Source organism: Mesocricetus auratus, unplaced genomic scaffold, assembly GCF_017639785.1.
Source record: "Mesocricetus auratus isolate SY011 unplaced genomic scaffold, BCM_Maur_2.0 Super-Scaffold_100009, whole genome shotgun sequence".
In the NCBI taxonomy this organism is placed as follows: domain Eukaryota; kingdom Metazoa; phylum Chordata; class Mammalia; order Rodentia; family Cricetidae; genus Mesocricetus; species Mesocricetus auratus.
In genome coordinates, this window is record NW_024429193.1 from 39,065,033 (window position 1) to 39,086,496 (window position 21,464).

At 35.6% G+C, this 21,464-nt stretch overlaps 1 protein-coding gene across 1 annotated transcript in view; it reads right to left on the reverse strand.

Annotated features, from left to right (window-relative positions):
• Positions 1–21,464, reverse strand: part of Dpyd (dihydropyrimidine dehydrogenase) — an 819,213-nt gene that overhangs the window by 625,610 nt on the left and 172,139 nt on the right. Inside the window, exon 4 of the mRNA XM_040751969.1 lies at positions 7,094–7,181. Within this exon, the coding sequence (XP_040607903.1) occupies positions 7,094–7,181 (88 nt within the window). The remainder of the gene's footprint in view (positions 1–7,093; positions 7,182–21,464) is intronic.

Here is a 21,464-nt window from a genome sequence, read left to right on the forward strand (position 1 = left end):
GGTTACCTCACTCAGGATTGTTTCTTCTAGTGCCTTCCATTTGCCTGCAAATTTCAAAATTCCATTTTTTCCATTGAGCAATACTCCTTTGTGTAAATGTACCACATTTTATTTATCCACTCTTCAGTTGAGGGGCATCTAGGTTGCTTCCAGGTTCTAGCTATTACAAATAATGCTGCTGTGAATACAGTGGAAAAGACATCCTTTTTGTATGAATGTACATCTTTCGGGTATATGCCTATGAGTGGAATTGTTAGGTTTTGTGTAGACTGATTCCAAGTTTCCTGAGCAATCTCCATACTGATTTCCAAAGAGGCTGTACAAGTTGGCACTCCCACCAGCAGTGTAGGAGTGTTCCTCTTTATCCACATCCTTTCCAGCATAAGTTGTCATTGGTGTTTTTGATTTTAGCCATTCTGACAGGAGTAAGATTGTATCTCAGAGTTGTTTTGATTTGCATTTCCCTGATGGCCAGGGATATGGAGAATTTTCTAAAGAGTCTCTCAGTCATTTTAGATTTCTCTATTGAGAGTTCTCTATTTAGTTCTGTAGCTCACTTTTTAATTGGTTCCTTTGGTGTTTTGGAAACTTACTTCTTGAGTTCTTTGTAAATTTTGGAGATCAGCCCTCTGTCAGATGTGGGGTTGGTGAAGATCTTTTCCCATTCTGTGGGCTGCCTTTTTGTCTTGTTGACTGTGTCCTTTGCTTTACAGAAGCTTCTCAGTTTCAGGAATTCCCATGTATTAATTGACATCTGTGTCTGTGCTCCAGGTGGTATGTTCAGGAAGCAGTCTCCAGTACCAATCCGTTCAAGGGTGCCTCCCACTTTCTCTTCTAAATCCAGTGTTGTTGAATTTATGTTGAGGTCTTTGATCCATTTGGACATAAGTTTTGTGCATGGCGATAGGCATGGATCTATCTGCACTCTTCTACATGCCAGCATCCAGTTATGCTAGCACCATTTGTTGAAGATGCTTTCTTTCTTTCTTTCTTTCTTTCTTTCTTTCTTTCTTTCTTTCTTTCTTTCTTTCTCTCTTTTTTTGAGACAGGGTTTCTCTGTATTGTTTGGGAACCTGTCCTGAAACAGACCAGGCTGGCCTTGAACTCACAGGGATCTACCTGCCTCTGCCTCCTGAGTGCTGGGATTAAAGTTATGTGCCACCAACACCCAGCTGATGCTTTCTTTTTTACCTTGCATAATTTTAGCTTTGTTGGGGAATTCCTGTTATTTGCCTGTTATTTGTCAATAAAGCACTGTCTGGCCTGTAGGGAATCTAGATAGGAGGGACTAGGAGTCCAGGAGGACTCTGGGAAGGAGAAACACAAGAGAGTCAAGATGTAATGCCATGGAGGTAGGAAGCCCGGAACTATTCTCCGGTAAGAGAAATACTTAGATTAACAATTATGGGGTAATTACTTAAGTCAGAGCTAGCCAGTAAGAAACAAGCAAGGCCAACAGCTTCATAATGAATATAGCCTCCTGTGTGTTTATTTGGAACTGATGCGGATCTGGAACCAGTCGGGCAGGAAGGCTTTTCTCAAAGAAAAAGCTTCTCTTAACATAGCTTCTTTGTGGAAGATCAGATATTCATATGTGTATGGGTTAATATCGGGGTATTCAATTCAATTCCATTGGTCTACCTGTCTATTTTTGTGCCAATACAAAGCTTTTTTCAGGATTATAGCTCTATAATAGAACTTGAAATCAGGGATGGTGATGCCTCTGGAAGTTCCTTTATTATACAGGATTTTGACTATCCAGGGTCTTTTGTTTTTCCATATAAAGTTGATTATTATTCTTTCAATGTCTGTGAAGAATTGTGCCGGTATTTTGATAGGGATTGCATTGAATCTGTAGATTGCTTTTGGTAAGATTACCATTTTTACTACATTGATCCTACCTATCCAAGAGCGTGGGAGATCTTTCCATTTTCTGGTGTCTTCTTTAATTTCTTTCTTTAAAGACTTAAAGTTAAATTGGTGAAGGATTTGACAGTACTACTCAAAAGAGAAATGAAAGTAATTACAATGTAATTTTCTCTCTTCCATAAAATTAGGGGAGATAAATATATGAAAGACAAATTTCTATTAAAAAGTAAGAAATTTTAATGTCTAATAATATTTTAAAAGGTAAAAAAGAGAAAATGACGAGAAACTGTCTCATTGAAAGGTATTAACCTACATATTAAAGAATCCCCATAAAAGGAAGGGAAATGTCTCATAGACAAATCACAATAACGTTATTTAATACCATTGATAAAGATCTTTAAAACACTGCCTTTCCAGGAAACCATCTTCAAAGGGGCAATAATGTGACTTCAGCTTACCTTCCAAACACAGTCACAGATCCTGGAATCACATTCTTTATGAAACAAAAGAAGAAAAAGTGCAAACTCTGAATTCAACAAATAAAGTATATCTTTTTATATTAATAAAAATGAAAAGAGATGCAGAAGTAAAACCTATAAAAACGCAGCCTTTCTTAATAATATTTAAAGTGATGCAACGAGACATAAACAACTTCCGCAAGAAGACTCCAAGATATTAATATAAAACTAAAAGAAGAACATCTTAAAAAATTTAACCCAATATTGTCTGAAAGTAGCATTTATAATACATCAACTGTTAAAAATGGAATTAACACACAAATACTTTTCTGAGAGGTAAAAGTGTTCATTTGGATTAAAGTAATGTGTACTGTGCAAAAACAGCTACTTGGGTTAATGCCTTGATGACAGGTACCCCACTATCTGATGCCCAATATCTGACATGTCATTTGTGATTGCAAATGGCACAGGAGTTTAGAGCTACTGACATAATCCACATGGGCATAGTCAGAATTGTAGACAATAGCATTGGACTTTGACAGCCAACAGAGATAATAATTTTTGTAGAAAAAAAAAAGCTCTTTTAAATTGTCCTTCAATGCCAGGTTGTGACAATGTCTAGAAAACAGACAGAGATGTCCATAATAATAATAGTCCTCAAAAAATCTTGCTGCTACACTTTTGTTTTACACACCTGAATTGTTTCTATATTTAAAAATTACTAAGGAACAAATTATAGATTTTGGGTGCTTGGAGACTATATAGTTAGTTCAATATAAAAATGAAAGCCTGACCATTTTCTCCATCCCTCACCATGTATTCAGGCATGAGTTTCTAGGCACTGAGGAGCAGCTGGCAATTTTGGATTGAAGAAGTAAGACAACCACAACCTTAGTTTTTGTCAATTATTCCAGAAAAGATAATTAGCATATTGTTTGTGAGAGCACGAACCACTTTGCAGTTGAGAATGAAACTCAAACTCAGATGAGGCCATCCCACTACTTAGATCTGTGGCTATATGCAATACACATGCCAGGAATATGCACGTATATACCAAGAGAACTTATTCAAAATGTGTAAATATTACTTTCAATAGTAATTATCAGTAAATCTTCCAGGTTACAATTTCTGTGCCTCTGAGCTTTATGCCAATTGATTTTGCAACTCTTATGTGTCAATAGTTCTTTGTAGTGGGAAAAAGAACATTTTTGTTTCACTAGTGTGTATGTGTGCGTGTGTGCATGCGTGCATAGTGTGAACAAGGGCATGTGCATGACACAACATTCCTGTAGAGGTCAAAGGAAAATCTTGGGTGTTAGTCCTGACTCTATCTTGTTAGCTGCAGAAGATCTTTATATCTGCCTCTTAGTATAGTAGGCTATCTGCCCATGGGCTCCCACGTGCTTTCTTCCTGTCTCCTATGTTACTATAGGAACACTACAAGTGCAGATGGACTTTATTGTATCCAGTTTCCATATAATTTGGGATGTAAACTCAGGTCCTCATGCTTGTACAAGTGCTTTACTGCCTGAATCATCTCCCAGACCTCAAAGAAGTGATTTTTCCTTTATACTCAAGCATCCAGGGAAATCTTTTGTGTCAGGTGTTATTAAATGTGTGTGTGTATAACAGCTACAGAAGTCTACAAAATTTTGCAAAGGGGGGAAATCAATATTTTATCATTTAGCACAATAGTTTTAAAGAGAACACATCACTACTTTTCAAAACACAGGATCATGAAATGAATACTTAAGTAAACAGACTTTTCCCCCATTACATTTATAGACTGACTCCACACACTATTAGATAAAGCAGTGTTTCTCAAAAGGAAAACTCTCTAGAAATATAGCCCAGTGTTCACAGTTTGATGACTCTGAAATGCGTACTTCCAATTGAGAGAGACAATTGCAAACAAGGGCCTGCACTAGAGAAACAGAGAAAAGCTGACTGAGGAGGGACAATAGAACTGAGTGTAGCTTTCGAAAGCAGAGTTGTAATCCAGTTTGTAAGAAAACAAAGAATGGAAGTATTGGTCTAAACTCCAGTGAATCACAGAAGCCTAACACAATACAACACCCACGACATCTTTTTCCCAAAGAGGCACAAGGCTCATTGAGTCAGGCAATTCAATTACCCTCTCACCCTGGGATGAACCCCTCCTCTTGTGTTCAGGGCCACTGGCAGAGCAGTATGGAACAGCCTACATTTCACACTGCCATTATGCCTAAAAACCTTCAGGCTTCAAAGAAAATAAATCTTTGTCCCTTCTTTATTAGAACAAATGAATCCTCTGGAATACAGTTCTTTAAAAAGTTTATTAACAGTCTGACAAAAAATAAATTTTCAGTGAAATTATTTCAAAATTTTTAGCTAATATGTAAATATGTTTCAATAAATATCAACTTACAGACAGGTTAAGAAAATGGAAAGAGATTGTTTATTATTGTTTGTTAATGTTTCTTTGTGTCCTAGCTCATGAGTATTTAGTCTCTAAGTATGTATCTGATACCTGTGGAAGTCAGACAAGGATGACAGATAAACAGGAACTGGAATTATGTGTTGTTCTGAGCCACAGTGTGTGCCCTGGGAAATTAGCCCTGGTCCCCTACATGAGCATCGGGTACTGTTAACCACTGAGCTATTGTGCCAACCCAAAAATGGAAGGAGTTTTAAACAACAACAAAAGAGATTATTCTTATATCTCTCAGACATGATATAAACATTTCACATAATGCCATTTTTTATTTTTGTCATTATTTTTCCTGTGAATCTGCAGAGATTTTGAAATGTGTAGAGTATATAACCCTTAGAGTTGCTTAGCTACTGCAGTGGAACTGGTCAGGGACAATTCATTTAGCACACTCTTCCAGACTGATGGCCATCACACAACTCCCTCATTTCTGATATGAGTGCTGTTAATTTAGATATGTGTTTTAACCAGAATATTTTAGGCTTCAAACTTTATACATTTTTGTATAAATGAACATCATTTCAATTTATCCTATGTGGTATTATTTACCAAGTAAGACAGTGTTCTTAATATAATGAATATTTTGGATACTGTGACATTTAAAATGATGCCTTTCCATAATTCTTCCAATAATGCAAAGCATATTTCCCAGTCCCTAGTGGATTAAGACCTAAACACAGAGTATGCTATTTATGGAATATAATGAGATTTCTTTCCCACCAGCTGCCTGGGTTCTGTAGCTATCTCTGCCCCCAAATAACACACAAGACACTATATTAATTATGAAGCTGTTGGCTGTTTTCTATGGTTTCTTAATGGCTAGTTCTGACTTAATTATTACCCCATAATTACTAATGTCTATTTTTATAAGTTCTTATCTTTCCGAGAATGCCATGCTGACACGTCTTCGCCTCCTGGGATCACATGGCGACTCTCTACTCTTGACTACATTTCCTAGAATCCTCCACAACTCCTAGTCCCACCTATCTTGCTTTGCTATTGACCAACAGTGCTTTATTTATCAACCAATAAGATGACATACACACAGAAGGACTTCCCCCATCAATGGAATTTTACAACATAATCACAATCAATTGGTCTCTTTCTACTTCCTTTCTTCATAGTGTCTTGGGCCTGTTTACTAAAGCTAAATAACATTTCCCCAAAGAAGCAGTGTGCATGTTCATACTCCTTTCACACATGTTGTATACACAATCTTCCTGGGTTACATGGAATGCTGCATCAACCAAAAGAATCTATAATTGGGTATTTTTTAAAAAGTGCCTCTGGCCGGGCGGTGGTGGCTCACGCCTTTAATCCCAGCACTCGGGAGGCAGAGGCAGGCGGATCTCTGTGAGTTCGAGGCTGGGCTGGACTGATAGCATCCGAAACAATACAGAGAAACCCTGTCTCGTAAAAACCAAAAAAAAAAGTGCCTCTGTTTATCTTTCATTATGTACTATTGAGATGATCTCAGCAAGTACATTTTATGTTCAACACTGATAAACAGTAGGTACTCTGTAGTTACTACTATCAACAACAACAGCAGAATCACTACTGTAAGACTTGCCACATTAAACAAAGAAGGACAATAATTTCGTATCAAGAAAATACTTAAGTGCTTTCACTACTATGCTAAATATCCATATGAAGTATTATTTACTTCTGATTTTTCCAGAACCTTGGAAGACTGATGCTACATTTTCTTTATAGAAGAAAGTGACAAAATCAATAATTTTCACTAGGTTAATATTAAGCAGTCAAGCTAAAAATTCAGCACTTCAAATATTACTAAATATGGCATTGAATACTAATGTCATATCCTACAGTCTAAGCAGTAACTGCAGATTATCTGAAAACATCTGTAATATTTTTATTAATTCCTTGGTAATGACATACAGGCAGAGATTGTGTTTTATCATATTTACTGTCTATTTCTCCCAATTCCAAAATGCCCCTCAGACCCTCAACATTGTATTGCCAAACTCATGTCCTTGTTTGTTTCTTTAACTCTTTGAGTCTAATTCGTGCTGTCTATAGTTTCATGGGAATGTGGCCATCTACTAGAGCATAGTTGACTTACTAGTGGTCACTTCCTTAAAAAATATTGATTCTCCCTCACACAGAAGCCATCAACTGTTCATACTTCCTCAGATCAGGATGGGGGTTTGAGATCTACCCTCTTTATGAAATGCTGACTGGCTTCATGTTGTGCAGATCTTGCACAGGAAACACCACGTCTGCTGTGAGTTCATGAGAGCAGTGGTCCTATTATGTCCACGAATTCTGAGCTCACCTTGTTGGCGATACTTGTGATGAATGACTTAATATCAAGATTTGTGGGACAACTCTTCTGGCAGGGAGCATCTGCACATTTCAAGCATCTATGGAAGAGAATAATTGGGTTAAGAAAATTACAAAAAACAAGTTGGTTTAATTTTCTCTCTATTTTTTTATTTTATTCCGACTCATAGTTAACAAATACAAATAAAATTTAAAATCATTAAACATGCATTCTTTAAATGATACAGTAAATACTTGGTCTCTATCTTCTAAAATTTTAATGCCTTCTGAGATATGTGGAATAGTGGCCTTCAGGTATTTAGCATCATATACTCTCAGAGCTGCTCCTAGGTTTTAGGAGGTATATATTGGAGATACATCAATCACTCCTTTATGAAATCTTTCACCTTTTGATATATCAGTACACTGCATAATATATACAATTCTTCATGACAGAGCTTGAATATCTTAAAGACCACAATTATTATGCAAATGTAAAGGAGACCTATATCTTAACTGTCACAACATCCTTATTTCTCTCCTCTCTCCAAACATTCTGCTGTTCTCTGTTTCCTCTCCTACCTTCTCCCCCTTCATCCAATTCCTCTGGTGTCTCTCAGCATAAGTGAGTTCTGTAGCAACTGTTCCACAGAGTAGCCCAGATTCACTCCCTTCAGCTTAAGGAAAAGAAATAAGGCCATGGTATCCTCTGCTAGTGGCAGCCCCATGTGCAATTACAGGTCAATGAGGGGCTTAGAGATACAAAAATCCTTACTCCAATGTGGGGTACTGCTCCACAGGGATCTACTGCATCCCCAATTCTACTGCCTTCACTTCCCAATTTGAATTCAGAATCTTCTTCATGAGGAACTAACCAGAGACATTACTGAAGGTTAGTATACATAAGTGCCATTTGGGAAGCTGACATACTTATTTCACTGAAGAGCTCCTGGTAAGTCCAAGTTATTGGTCTCTGAGGTGATATTAATAACCACATTGTTAAACCCACAATGCCACAATGTTATTGTGGAAAAGAGATGGATGCAAACACTGACTATATCATTCTTCATCTGTACATGGTGTGTGTGTGTGTGTGTGTGTGTGTGTGCATGTGTGTGCTCATTTACTCACTCATTTACTAAACATAATGATACCCTGTATGATAGAGTAAACTTGTCAACCAAGTTAGGGGTTTGGCCTTCAAAAGAAATGCTACAGGGAGGCAGTATAAAACCTCTAATAGGTAGAGCTTACTAGGAAGACAAGTTATTTAAGGGAATTGGTTTAAGAAAAAAATTGATGAGGTCATGTTAGTTCTTACAGGAGACCCAGGATAGAAGAGCAAGCCTAGCTCCTTCCTTTCCTCCTTTTGACTTTCTTTATTGTTATATGATGTCTTTCTCATACATATGTCATCCATCATGACTCATATGATAACCTGTGCCTTGTGACTTGGAATTTTAACCTCCAAAATAATGATCTAAATATATGTCTTTATTTTGCATATTACCCAGCCTTGGTTATTTTTATTACAGTAAAAGACAGGAATGAAAGACATAGAGAACATAAATGTAGTGGAACACATAGCTAAAGGAAACATGCAAAAATATAAAGAGCACTTCAGGTTTCAAAATGATTAATGTAAGATTTAACAAAATACAGCATAAGGGAGCATATCGAAGTGTTAGTAAGTCTGGATTGGGAGGAAAGAGAGATTTGTTGAGTGTAATAATATTTAATGAAGATGTGAAAGATGGATGGATGTTAAGGAAGCAAATGGTGGAAGGACTGACAGCACATGAAACAAAAGAATGACTCCAGAATAGAAATGGTACATGCCAAGGTATGAAGAGGAGGAAATATGTCGGCATGGGTAAAGAAATGGAATTTAGTCTGGTCTAAAGCCAGAGAAGTGAAGAAAGATATCTAGCTGGAGATACAACTTCAGAGAATATACTATTCCTATGTGGGCTACAAGACCAGTATCCTATAATAATTTGTCTAAGAATGAATTTTACATCACTCACTGACATGGGGATGAGTGCCCTCATTTTCTATCCACTTCCAAGTGAAAAGACCTTAGTTCATTTCCTTCAAGGAAACAATAGTTATCTCCTTGTCATTCCTTTATATGGCCATCCTCTCCATTGTCTGAAGCAATTTCTCAGAACCTAATTAATATCTTGTTTTTAAATCTGGCCTCTTTTCTATGGCTTATGCCCTTAGCCTTCTCTTTAAATTAAATTTTTCACAATGAGTACTGAAGGCTTTTTCATAATCAATTGTCCTCTGTGAAATGTAGTTGTTAAACCTCTCCCCTGTCATTGCTGTGAATGCCATTGTTAGATTCACATCTGTCATTTGTTGGATTCCTATCTACTCAGACTTAGGTTTTTAGAATGTTTTGTTTTCTATGTTTCTCCTAAAACACTTTTCCTGAGGGGGCAAAAAGGATTTCTTGAAAATACATCCTGCAACATATATCACAAAGTGATATAAAAAGAAGTAGAAGAAGAAGAAAAAAAGAAAAGAAAAGACTCTGGTCAATGCAGTCCTTGAAGTTAAGGTGAGGTAATGCTATGTGGGGAACTGTCATGTGGATAAATATGGTGGGTATTAATAGTATTGTGAAATACTTTCCACCAAATACTAATGCAACACAGTCAAAATCCCAGAAAAACATTTGTGTCACATTTTCTCACTTAGTAAGCCACCTTAACAGTTTAAACATACTTGTCATTACGTAGCTAATTAAGATATATATGTATATATGCTACACACACACACAGACACACACACACACACACACACACACACACACACTTCAAACACAGACACAAGTAAAGAGAAAGGAAGGAAGAAAGGAAAAATGGCAATAGACAGAGACAACATCATGCAGATTCTAGTTATCTTTAACCAAGTTTTATGCATTTCCTCTTTCAAACATCCAATATGACTAATAAGTCAACTAAAAATGATCTTATAATGTCAGCAGAGATTAGTGAACTGAATGTAGATGCAGCATGTATTCCTGTCCTTCCTGAGAAATCTTAAATTCGACATAAACAGAGTCACTTAACAGCACTAACAACGTAAGGATTTTTCGTTGTGGTTATTAAGCCTCTTTACCAAATAATTCTCCCTTTATTATTGAGCTAGTTCACAAATAACAGCTGTTGGAAATGTCAGATGTTAATGAGGCAGGGCAATGCAAACCTGAATTGTAGCATTCTTTTTTTTTCTTTTGGTGCCATGAATATGCCAGAATGGGCAGACTCTGATAATAATACCATCTTGCAATTCTCTAAGCGCTGTGCAGACTAAAGTGCATCAGGCTGCCATTAATCCCACTTATCACTCTGACAGCTCAGTAATTACACTACTGCTATAGCCAGGTAGTCCTAATAAAATATCAACCACTGCACTGGAATGCATACTGGTGAGATGTTTTATTAAACTTGTGGGGGGGTTGATCATCAAGTGACATTATTGTTGACCTATTTCTCTATTTGACAATAAATTATCCTTTGACCATGCCATAATAGATATTACAGGGTATATTTACTGGACCAAATCAGAAAGGTTGAGAATTATAATGATGCAGACAAATGATGTAAATAAAATAGCAGAAATGTACATCCAGATGTTATTTCCTAAATTGCTTTAAATGATTGATAACATGAAGAAATCAGAGACATAGTACTTAGGGGGATTTGTCAACAATTATGGTAAGCCACAGTGCTCAGTAAATTGTTCCTCAGAAGTAACATTTCAATTACAGTTGTTTATATCTTCAGTCATTTAAGAACCCTTTTTTTTTTGCAGAGTTACTGTGCTACAATAAGGTTTATTTTTTTTAATTCACTGTAAGGAGCAAAAGTTAGTTCAGATAAATAATTATTCAATATTTTTAATCTGAAGATAATTAAATTCAAACTAAACTTGTATATTAGATTATCTTTAAAAGCAGTGAAACATCATATGTTTTATTACTGATAAACTTTGTATTTTCATATTTAGTAGAGGGCATAACAATGGATTTTATTAAAAGCAATATGTGGGATACTTAATAAATGTTAATCTTTTGTGATTAATGGGATTTTCAAAATGCATATGTAAACTTTCACTCTGTTACTTTAGGGACCAAACTATTCAAAGGAGACGTATTTTAGATCTTTCTCCAGGGAAAACAGACACAATGAGAATGAGTAGTTTTACTTCATAATAAATGACAAAGTAACATTTTATTCTTCACATATCTGAAAAGAAAAAATACTTCTACTTGTAAGCATTCCCAACAGCTGGTACTGTAAACTACACTTCTTACAGAATTGTCTACTTAATCAGCAGCTAAAATGACAGTTTTTCAGGAAACACACACATGCACAAGTGCACCTACAGGTATATACATCTACTGAAAATGTATGAACTCGATATATACTGTCTCAGTTTTGCTAAGCTTTCATTTAGTAAAGCCAGCACTGTTATATATAACCTACATTAATTCATATACTTATATAATAGAATCAGTCAAACTAGTATTCATATAAAGCATTCCAATATTTTTCCAATATTGAAATTATATTTCTATAGGACTTTGATGTTTGTTTATTACTTGGAAGACATACTAGTTGAGACACAGTCAATAGTATGGGTCTTACTTCCTCTTCCTCACTCTTATTCTATAGGCACTAGAGTAAACCAATCCATACACTAGTGTTATTTATTAATGGTGGAATATTGCTACTGAAAACTGGGCAAATCCCATAGTCAAGGTAGTGAAAGACTCATGACTCAAGGTGTAAAGGTTGGCGGTGTCATATGTACATGTGAGTTCCATGGCAGTAAAGCTTGTGACTAGAAACTAGAAAAATAAAAGATTTAAGGCTGACAGACTGTATCTTTAAAAGACATGATACGACTAATTTCATGTTCTCATGCAGCAAACTGTCAATGCAGAGAACTGGACTTTATACTGTACTTTCAATAATTTTCTGGTTATTGGTTAACAGCATGTTTCTCTTATTATTCCATTAGCAGCCCTTGTACAACTTCTGATGTTGCTTTTCTGATAGGTAAAGAGAGTTTTTCTGGGCAAGGAAAAACTAGTACTGACACTGAATGTTAGCAACACTCTTCTTGGCCAATTTACTATATTCATGATACCTAGTTAGAAGTTATGGTAACATTGTTAAAAATAACTAAATTTATTATTTAATTATCTTTTTCTTATTGAAAATAGATTCTTTTTTCATACAATATATTATAACAACAGTTTCTCCTCCATCCATTCCTACCACCACCCCAACTCCACTCTCCTCCATACAAACTCGCCATCCATTTCTTCTTCAGAAAAGAAAGGACTCCAAGAGATAACAGTGAAATAGGACAAAACAAGATACAATAAGACAGTGCAAAAGCTCTCTTAATGAAGTTTGATTTAATGATATGCACCAACTTAATTTCTAGATTTTAGCCTTTTAATAACTATTTGCATATAAAATTTAATGTCAAACAAGATTTTTAAATTTTAAACATTTATAATATCAAACATATTTAAAAATATTTGCACATTAAGAATCTCTTTCAAATCACAGTTCAATAAAGGAAAATTTAGAAGAGTTAATGATACTCAAAGTAATTTTGTGAATGATAATCAGCTTGAGAATAAAACGTAATTTATTATTTTCCTTCCAAATTTTATAGTACATCAGAGAATTATAAATTTCCCAGTACCAATGACTTAAAAATAAGTTAATATGGGAAGGGACAACTAGTTCTAAAGACCCATGGAGAAGCCATATGAAAACCTACTACTGTAGAGGCTTCCTAAATTATTTACATACATTAAACTTTAAATGGAATCATTATACAATTGGGGACACAATATATCAACAAGACATTAACTTATTGAGTTGTTGGCCAAAAAGTTCCCATACACCACCCATAAAACTACAGGTATTGCCAATGGTATTGGTAATCCTTTACAACTTGATAATAAGTCCCCATTGATGAAGATACAACACAGTTATATAATCGTATATGAAAAAATCTAGCAGGTACTCACTTAAACTCCATCCCTACTGGCTAGCATTCATAATACTAGAAACTATACATACTACTAGAGTATAGAAATAATAATTAGGCTCATCCAGCTTAAACTCTGCCAGCTATAATAACGACTTACTTGTAAAAATTGCCTGCTGGTATCATAGCAGCACAAATGCTAGAGGAGAAACCAACTACTATTTGGGTGGGAGATTTAGAGATCATCCCATGAGATAACAATCCATAACTGACCTTTTTAATGATGCAAAAGTCATAGATTATATTGCTGAAAGGCCTAGGAGAAAACCTACTCTTATTCTGTTGAAGGAACATGACAATAACACATCTTCTAATGACTTATTTCTATAGCCATATAGATTTGCATCATTCAAGAAGCTTCTTCTTGTGGTAGATATTTTCGGTTATGAGCCTAGCCTTTAATGGCTGAGCTACCCCTACAGACCTGTCTTACAGTAGATGGCAATGAATATAGAGACCTGTAACTTGACAGTGACAACAAGAGAGTGACTTAGAAATGTCTTCTTCACAACTCTATCCTTAATGTTCAATAATATAGATGGAAGAGCTGAAGAAGAGTTTAAGAGACAAAAGTGATAGGTTTTTAAGGAAACAGCATTTCCCTTACATTACAGGGCAGATGCACACATGGACTCACAGACTCAGTGACAGCACACATCAGACCTGCACAAGTTCAAGCCAGAGAGAATCTTAGCAGAGAAGGGGAAGTGGGTATAAGTCTTACTACAAGAGGCTATACGCACACGGATGCGCACACACACACACACACACACACACACACACACAGAGCTACTGGAAGAAGGCAATTTTCTTTTCAATGGAGTAACACTTGCTACATAAAAACAAAACAAAAACAAATAAACAAAAACTTCCAAGACAAGTACCTTGCTCAGGATTAGTTAGTCAACACAAAACAAACTCTATGTTTTTAATGGCTTTTTCTTCTTTTGTTTGGTTTTATTTTAAAGAGAGAGAGAAAAAACATTAATATGGGTGAAAACGGAGGGAGGGAATATCTGGGAGGAGTTGGGGAATGGGAAAGAATATTATAAAATAAAGTTGTCTAAATTTCTTGAAGATAAAAATGAATGAAAAATAGACTAAGATACACCATAGCCCTTATCAGTGGAGCTTCTATATGTAATTTATGATGATCAACACAGAGACCATCAACTAGCCAAGGTACAGAGCATAAGAGGTTGTAGATGCTCCAGCCCTAATACAAGATATATATCACATTTCCTCTTCCAAAGACCAAGGGGCAGACAACATATGAGGGATGACACCTGAGGTTATTTTTTTAGGTTCCACATACATGATATATATGTGGAGCCACAGCTACACAACATACATATGTAATTCACACATATGCATCATATGCATGTACTCACACAAGAGACATAAACCCACTCAATGTCTACTCGTTGCTCTTGGCAACACCAGTGCCTGTTTGTCAGAATAGTGTGAATACTGGGTCAAGCAAGTAAGAGCTTATACTAGAGAAGGCTACAGTGTGATCTTTCTTGGAGTCCAAATTAGAGTTTTGGTGGACTTCTCTAGAGGTCATCAAAATCAAAATGTGTTGGTCAATGTTGGGTAATAGCCTCAGATCATGAGGAATTGATTCAGACTGTCCTGGACAATAGCCTTTAGCCATAAAAAATACCATAGCCCCAGCCTGCTGGTTCCACTCCACCTGCAGAAGCACTATGACCAAGTATTGAAAATATCCTACTCTGTTTCCAGTCAAACCACAAAAAGTGACTGCAATGTCCTAGTAGCTACCTATGTTCGTATGTCCTCAGACTTCAACCTTCATCCCACAGAAAGGTTGGGGTCTCTTAGTGTTCTAATAAAACAGTCACAGCTTGTTGAGATCTAGCCTGTCTGATTGTCTCCCTCATATTTCTTAGACTCATGGTGTTAAGGAGCCCCACAGTTTGAAGATTGACCCAACCTTGAGCATTATCAAGGCAACGCAACAGGACACAGGGGACAGAAGTGACTTGCCCTGATATCGTCAGGGTTCAAGCAAACTCTCCTACCTCAGTTCATAGCTCTTTCTATTCTCTAATCTTGACTTTTATCCAACTACCAAGCTATTCGTAGGAAGATATTCTTATTATAATTTTATGTAAATTTAGTTTAGCCATATGTGATGGATTAGAGCAGTCTTAAAAAAATAGCCACATATACTTAAATTTTTCAGAATGTGTTACAAACCAAAAACATAAGCAGGGAAGTAGTAGAGCACTCCTTTAATCCCAGCAGTCTGGAGGCAGAGGCAGGTGGATCTATGTGAGTTAGAGCCCAGCCTGGTCTTCAAAGAAAATTCCTGAACAGTCTCCAAAACCTACAGAGAAACCCTATCTTGAAAGAAACTAAAAAACAAAAATAAAACGTTTCTCCAAAACCCCAATATATATATATATATATCACTTCTAGAAATCTTTGAAACAAGCACCTCCCTATGTCACTATACAGAAACAGCACAACACACCTCTATGTATGTGAATGTGGTTCCTAACTACAGTTTTCTGTTTGTTAGCCTCAATGTGACTTGGAAAGAGAAGACACAAAACTAAGATTTTAGTTTAGAAAGAAAGCTAAGAAGCAAAAACAAAGCAAAGACTGAGTTGGTGTACATAAACAAATGTAAGAAGACGGCCTAGAAAATCAGACACATACACCTTGAGTTTAGATACAGGGGATTAATTAATTAGGATGCAAAGAACATAGCCCACTTACTGGAAGTAGGCTTAGTCCTCACAGCTTTCTCATTTGGCCTGAGTTCTAGCTCATTAGAAGCATAAACAGTACACCAGGAGGCAAAGTTTCAATAATAACCACAATATATTCTCATGTGAATCATATAGATGGTTAGTTTGAGAAATGGATAGTTACAGCAATGAGTCAACAGTATCTCTGTTACAAATTCTGATGCAAATTTATGTAAAGAGTATAAGACAGTGACATAGAAACTGAACTTTAGAAACAGAACCAAAATTTGCTAGGCTGCCACTAGTAAAACAACTGAGTATTAGGCACTTACTAGTATTTTATATATCAATAACACTGAAACAAAGTGGGTGAATATAAAAAGTAAAAACACTTACTACTACGTTTTCCTGTCTAGTAGATATCTAGATGATAACACATAAAGTAGCTTGTTCTCTGAACGTTCACCTGATCAGTATTGCTCTTTAATTTGCAAACCAGAGACTACAGTGGAGTAGAGCTAAGCCTTATGTCTTTGATTTCTGGTTCTGAAGGCAAAATCATCCTAGGAGATGTTTTTCACCTACTGTGAAGGTGGTGGAGAAACAGGAAAAACAGAGGACTGAAGAAGAAACAAGACTCAAGAAAAAGACAAAGTTTCTTCCATTTTGCCAAGATGAAATAGTGTGAGCCACATTCCTAGAATAGAGTTCTTCATTAGTTCTGGCTATCTGGAAGAGAACAATGATACATCTTAGGGTGATATCTCATAGTTATTTTTTATTCACCAAACCTGATAGATATCAGTTACACAGGAATCTGAGCTTTAAAAGTTCCTTTTCTAGCCATTAGACTTCAAGTAAAGTTGTTTGCAACATAGAAAAAATGGATTATGAATAGCCTTTAAGTACTGTATAAATCTAGAAATAATCTATATTTAGGAAATATTCTGATTTTATGTTGTCTTAATTTGAGCACAATTATGTGCATACAGTATAATGACATATCCACAATGGAGATCTTTATGCTTATTTAGCATGAAGTGATTTTCAAAAGCTGGAGCTAAACAGTACACTTTATAGTTCAACCATTCACTTGTAATGTAATTCCATATCATACATAATTGTTTTTCAACCAGTGTCTTTTGGCTCTCAATAGTGGGGGCATTTCAGTTTTAGACAGCTGGTGTACAACGATGCTAAATATACACACTTTTGATCTTTTACACACCTCTGAGGAAATCAGGTGACAGTGCTGACAGCTTGTATTATCGTTTTTCTATTCCACAACAATCTTATTTCACCTGGACTATTTCCCCAGTAGTATCATAAACTCTTTGATATATCTCAAGCATCTTTCAGGCTTTATAGAAAAAAAACATTATTTTTATAATATGCCTATCCACCTTACAAATTATCCTTTTACCGTTTGTAAAAAGCTGCTGTGTGCTTGTATTAATATCAATGAAGCTAGTTAAGGAAAGGTAAGAAAAATGAATCCATCCATATTAATCTGTGTTGGTTAACAGTATCCAGAAAATAAACTTTCTCAACAGATTTTAACACTGGAATAGCCTTACATTTTATAATCATCTACAGGTATTTTCCAAAAAAGATACAGTAGTAATACTTACATGTGTATTTATATGTGGTTTCTATTAAAATGGTGAATTACACAGTCCATCATTAATTTATATAGTCATAGTGGTCATAGAATTATGCAAATATGATAATTTATCTAAGGCCTTGGGAATTACAATGCTATCAATGCTATGGTGCTTGCACGGTTATTTACTTATTTATTTATTTTTGGTGTTTTTAAAAAACTTTTTACAGATACTTCAGATTCTACTTGCTCTCCCTATAATGAGATATGGCTGGACACTTTTGTTTTTTGGTTTAGTCAGCTTAGAAACAGATTAATTTGAAATCAGATGAAGGAGCCATAGGTTGGAAATACTCTACTTACTGCTGTTTGTATTTTGGAAGTTGCTTTTATACTTGCTTTTTAAACTTGCATGCATTATATAGCACCATATTGTGAAATAACTATTTTAAATGTATTTGGTAAATGTGTAAAGGAAAGCCCAGTTCTGGGTGCTTAATAATTACAAGCTCATTTAATCTTCTTAACCACCCAGTAAAAATCTGAAAATCGGAAAAAAGAAACTCTTTTGCCCTAATACTTGCATATCAAAATATTGTTTGCAAAAAATAAGTATTTCTTATAAGTTAATTACTTACACAAATCAACAAGATCAATACCTTGCATAAATAGTAGACCACACAAGGCAACTAGAAATGAGCTATAATAGACAAAATTGAACTGAAATGCCTTGGGAGGCAGAGGCAGGCGGGTATTTGTGAATTCGAGGCCAGCCTGGTCTACAGAAAGAGTTCCAGGATAGCCTCCAAAACAATACAGAGAAACTCTGTGTCGAAAAAGGAAAAAAATGTCTATAACAAAGATTAACTTAAATTATGCCATTTCAAACACTTGTCATAGCATCTATTATACAGAAAAGAATCTTAAAACAAAATAATTCCCGGTAAAGTTATTGAGATCAAGAATAAGAGGAGGAGGAGGAGGAGGAGGAGGAAGAGGAGGGTATGGGGAGGAGAAAGAAAAAGAGGAAGAAGAATTCAAAGATGATGACAACACAGGATGATGATGAAGAAGAAAAGGACATGAATAAGGAGAAGGTTAATTTTTGCAAGAAAACCATTATATATATAAAATCCTATCTTAGGTATATAATGCCTAAGAATCACTACTGTCATAGAACTTGAAGAGTCTTTTGAAATGCTCAGAGATGAATGAATGTGAGTAAAAAGTAGATAAGAATAAAAATGTTTAATCTTTCCAACTTGAGTTACATCTTACGGTTGGCCAAAGTTTCAGGTAATAGTATTGTTTGGAGAATGAGGCAACATGAGACAATCTTCTTATTAAAAGAAGATTTTGATAAAAAAAATTAGCACAGAAGCCAATAAACACAATATCCACAGAATATATCTTGAACACAATCTTTAAAATTATCTGCCTACAGTTTAATATGATTTAAGCTCTAAAAGGGGAAAATAAAAAGCTATTAACACATAGTATATATTTGTGTAAGTGCAGAAAATTCCATTCACTCTGCTCCTAGTGAAATGTATTTGAATACTGAAATCAATGTCATAGGATGTTACATGCTCCACTACATTTATGAAAGATAAAGGAAGAATTGAGTAAGGGTATTAAAACATAAATACATTCATTATCTGTGGGATCTTAACATATTATTTCCATTATTTCTTAATTCTTTCTCTCTTTTTCCCTTCCCTCCTTCAACCAAGACTTATCCACAGGTACTCACTATTTTTATAAAGAAAAGTCTAGAAGTGGGGAATATTATGATGAATAAAGCACAAATTCTTCCTCCCAAATGATCACAGTGGAGAAAGTGGACAAAAACATACCTGTCCTCAGATCTTAGGGAGATGTAACAAGGGAGAGAGAGAAGAGATGCAAAGCATATTTGCTTGCTACAAGTATGGAGTTGTGTCTTCAATTATCACTATAAAGTTAAGCAGCCAATTGCTGCTCAACACCATTTATTAACTAGATGAGCAGATCATGGCATGTTTGTGTCTGTGCATTTGCATGTACAAGTACATGTTCTGTGGACAAGCCATTTATGTTCAATGAAACTTACAGTGATAGAGGATGTGAGAAATTAGAAGCCGTTATCAGTATTCTAGAGAAAGGGGGCACAGATCATTCACGAAAGGCCTCCACGTGGTCTTGGGTCTCTCCACTTTTTTCCTGTGTCTTCCTGTGCCTTTGGTAGATCAGCAGCATCTTGAGACAAGGAAGGCTGGACAAGAACAGCTTAGGGTCTGGTCTTTTTCTATCCATCCATGTTTTGGCCCAGTGAGTCATGTGATTCCAAGTTATACAACTCCCAAGAGTAGCCTGCTTTCCACATTCTCCCATCTGCAGTATAACCAAGTACTGAACACCCACGACACCATTAGTCCCTGAGTAGTCTGGTAAACATGGTCAACAACCCTATACCTCTGCTTTCTGTTACTGCCCAGTCTCAGTAATGAATATAGGTTTTGTCACATGTCATATATGACTCTCTTCTGTTTCATTGGATTCAGACATGTTGGTACCTCCTATATGGCACACCTGCTTGAAAGCACTATAAGCCAATAATTTAATTCACTCTTTAGCTGCAAAACATGGCTTCTTTTCAATTGCTCTATTTTTATCTTTATACAACATGCAATACAGCACAGGAATACAGCAGGCAATATAGCCCAACGGATGCTGGATTTAATACAGCTCAATAATCAGTTTTGTGGTCAGGGGAATGGGATGTAAATACTTGTACTCTAGTTTTCTTAACTAAGTTACTAATTATAGTCCAATACCATAATGTAATGGAAAGAGTTAAGAAATAATACACATGAAACATTCAGAAAAATGCCTATGTGTAGTACCTGCTCAAAATGTCGATTTCTGCAGTCGATTATTCATATCATATATTAATACCAGAGAACATCATGCAGACATGAGTTCTGGAAGGCATGATGATATGATAAAAAAGTATGAAATGATGATTACTATGTGAATCACTACAAAAAAGACATTTCTGACCAGCACCAGCAATAGTATTGCTGTAGTAGACACTCAATGTATTAACTATAACTTAACTATTAACTATAATATGACAAAACAAATTTAAATTTCAAGATGTTGGTCATAAGATTTTTCACAAAATAAAATGCACAAACAAAAACTATCACAAGGAATTAAGTTCATATTGTTTATGTTCACTAATGAATCTTATACTGGAAGGGGCAGATATTCCACATGAACTGATCAGGGTGGGCATCCAGATAGAGCAATGAGTTAGATACAGCAAATTGGCAAGCAACTTGTTTCTTCAAGTGACTTCTTTTTTAGTTCATTATGAATCACTCTGATGGGACTACTTCAGCCACCCATCCTGCCGGTGGGTGGTATAAGAAACATCATCTGTGTGCAGCTGTCCTGAAGCCAAGCAGTGAACAGGCTAGATGAGAATGAACCTCCTATGTAAAAAGAAACTCTCTGGCAAAGACTTCATTAATTTGATGAATTTATCTGTATCTAGCACATTAATGCATTCATATGTGAAAATAATATATAAAATTCCCACTTTAAAAGGACACATTTAAAAGTAATTCCAAAATAAATTTCTTGTTTTAACTTCTCATTCGGGCTTTGGATTTTCTCACCTGCTCCCTTCTGTATATTTTTTCCAAGTAAACTTTCCAGAACAATCGCACTGAGATGAAATTGCTTTGCAAGTTAGGAAGATATTAATATGCTCTCCCAGAATAGTGGGTGCATAAATTCTTTTTTATTGAAGAGATATTGTTTAAGTTCTATATGTAAAAGGACAGGACAGTATTGATCTTGGCAATACTTATACAAAGATAGTTATTTTAGTTAAAGAAGTTGTATTCTTTCACTTTTCCTGCCATTGCTCTTGCTTATCCCTCAATTCAAAAAGCATACTCTCACCTGCCTGGCAGGTTCCTGGC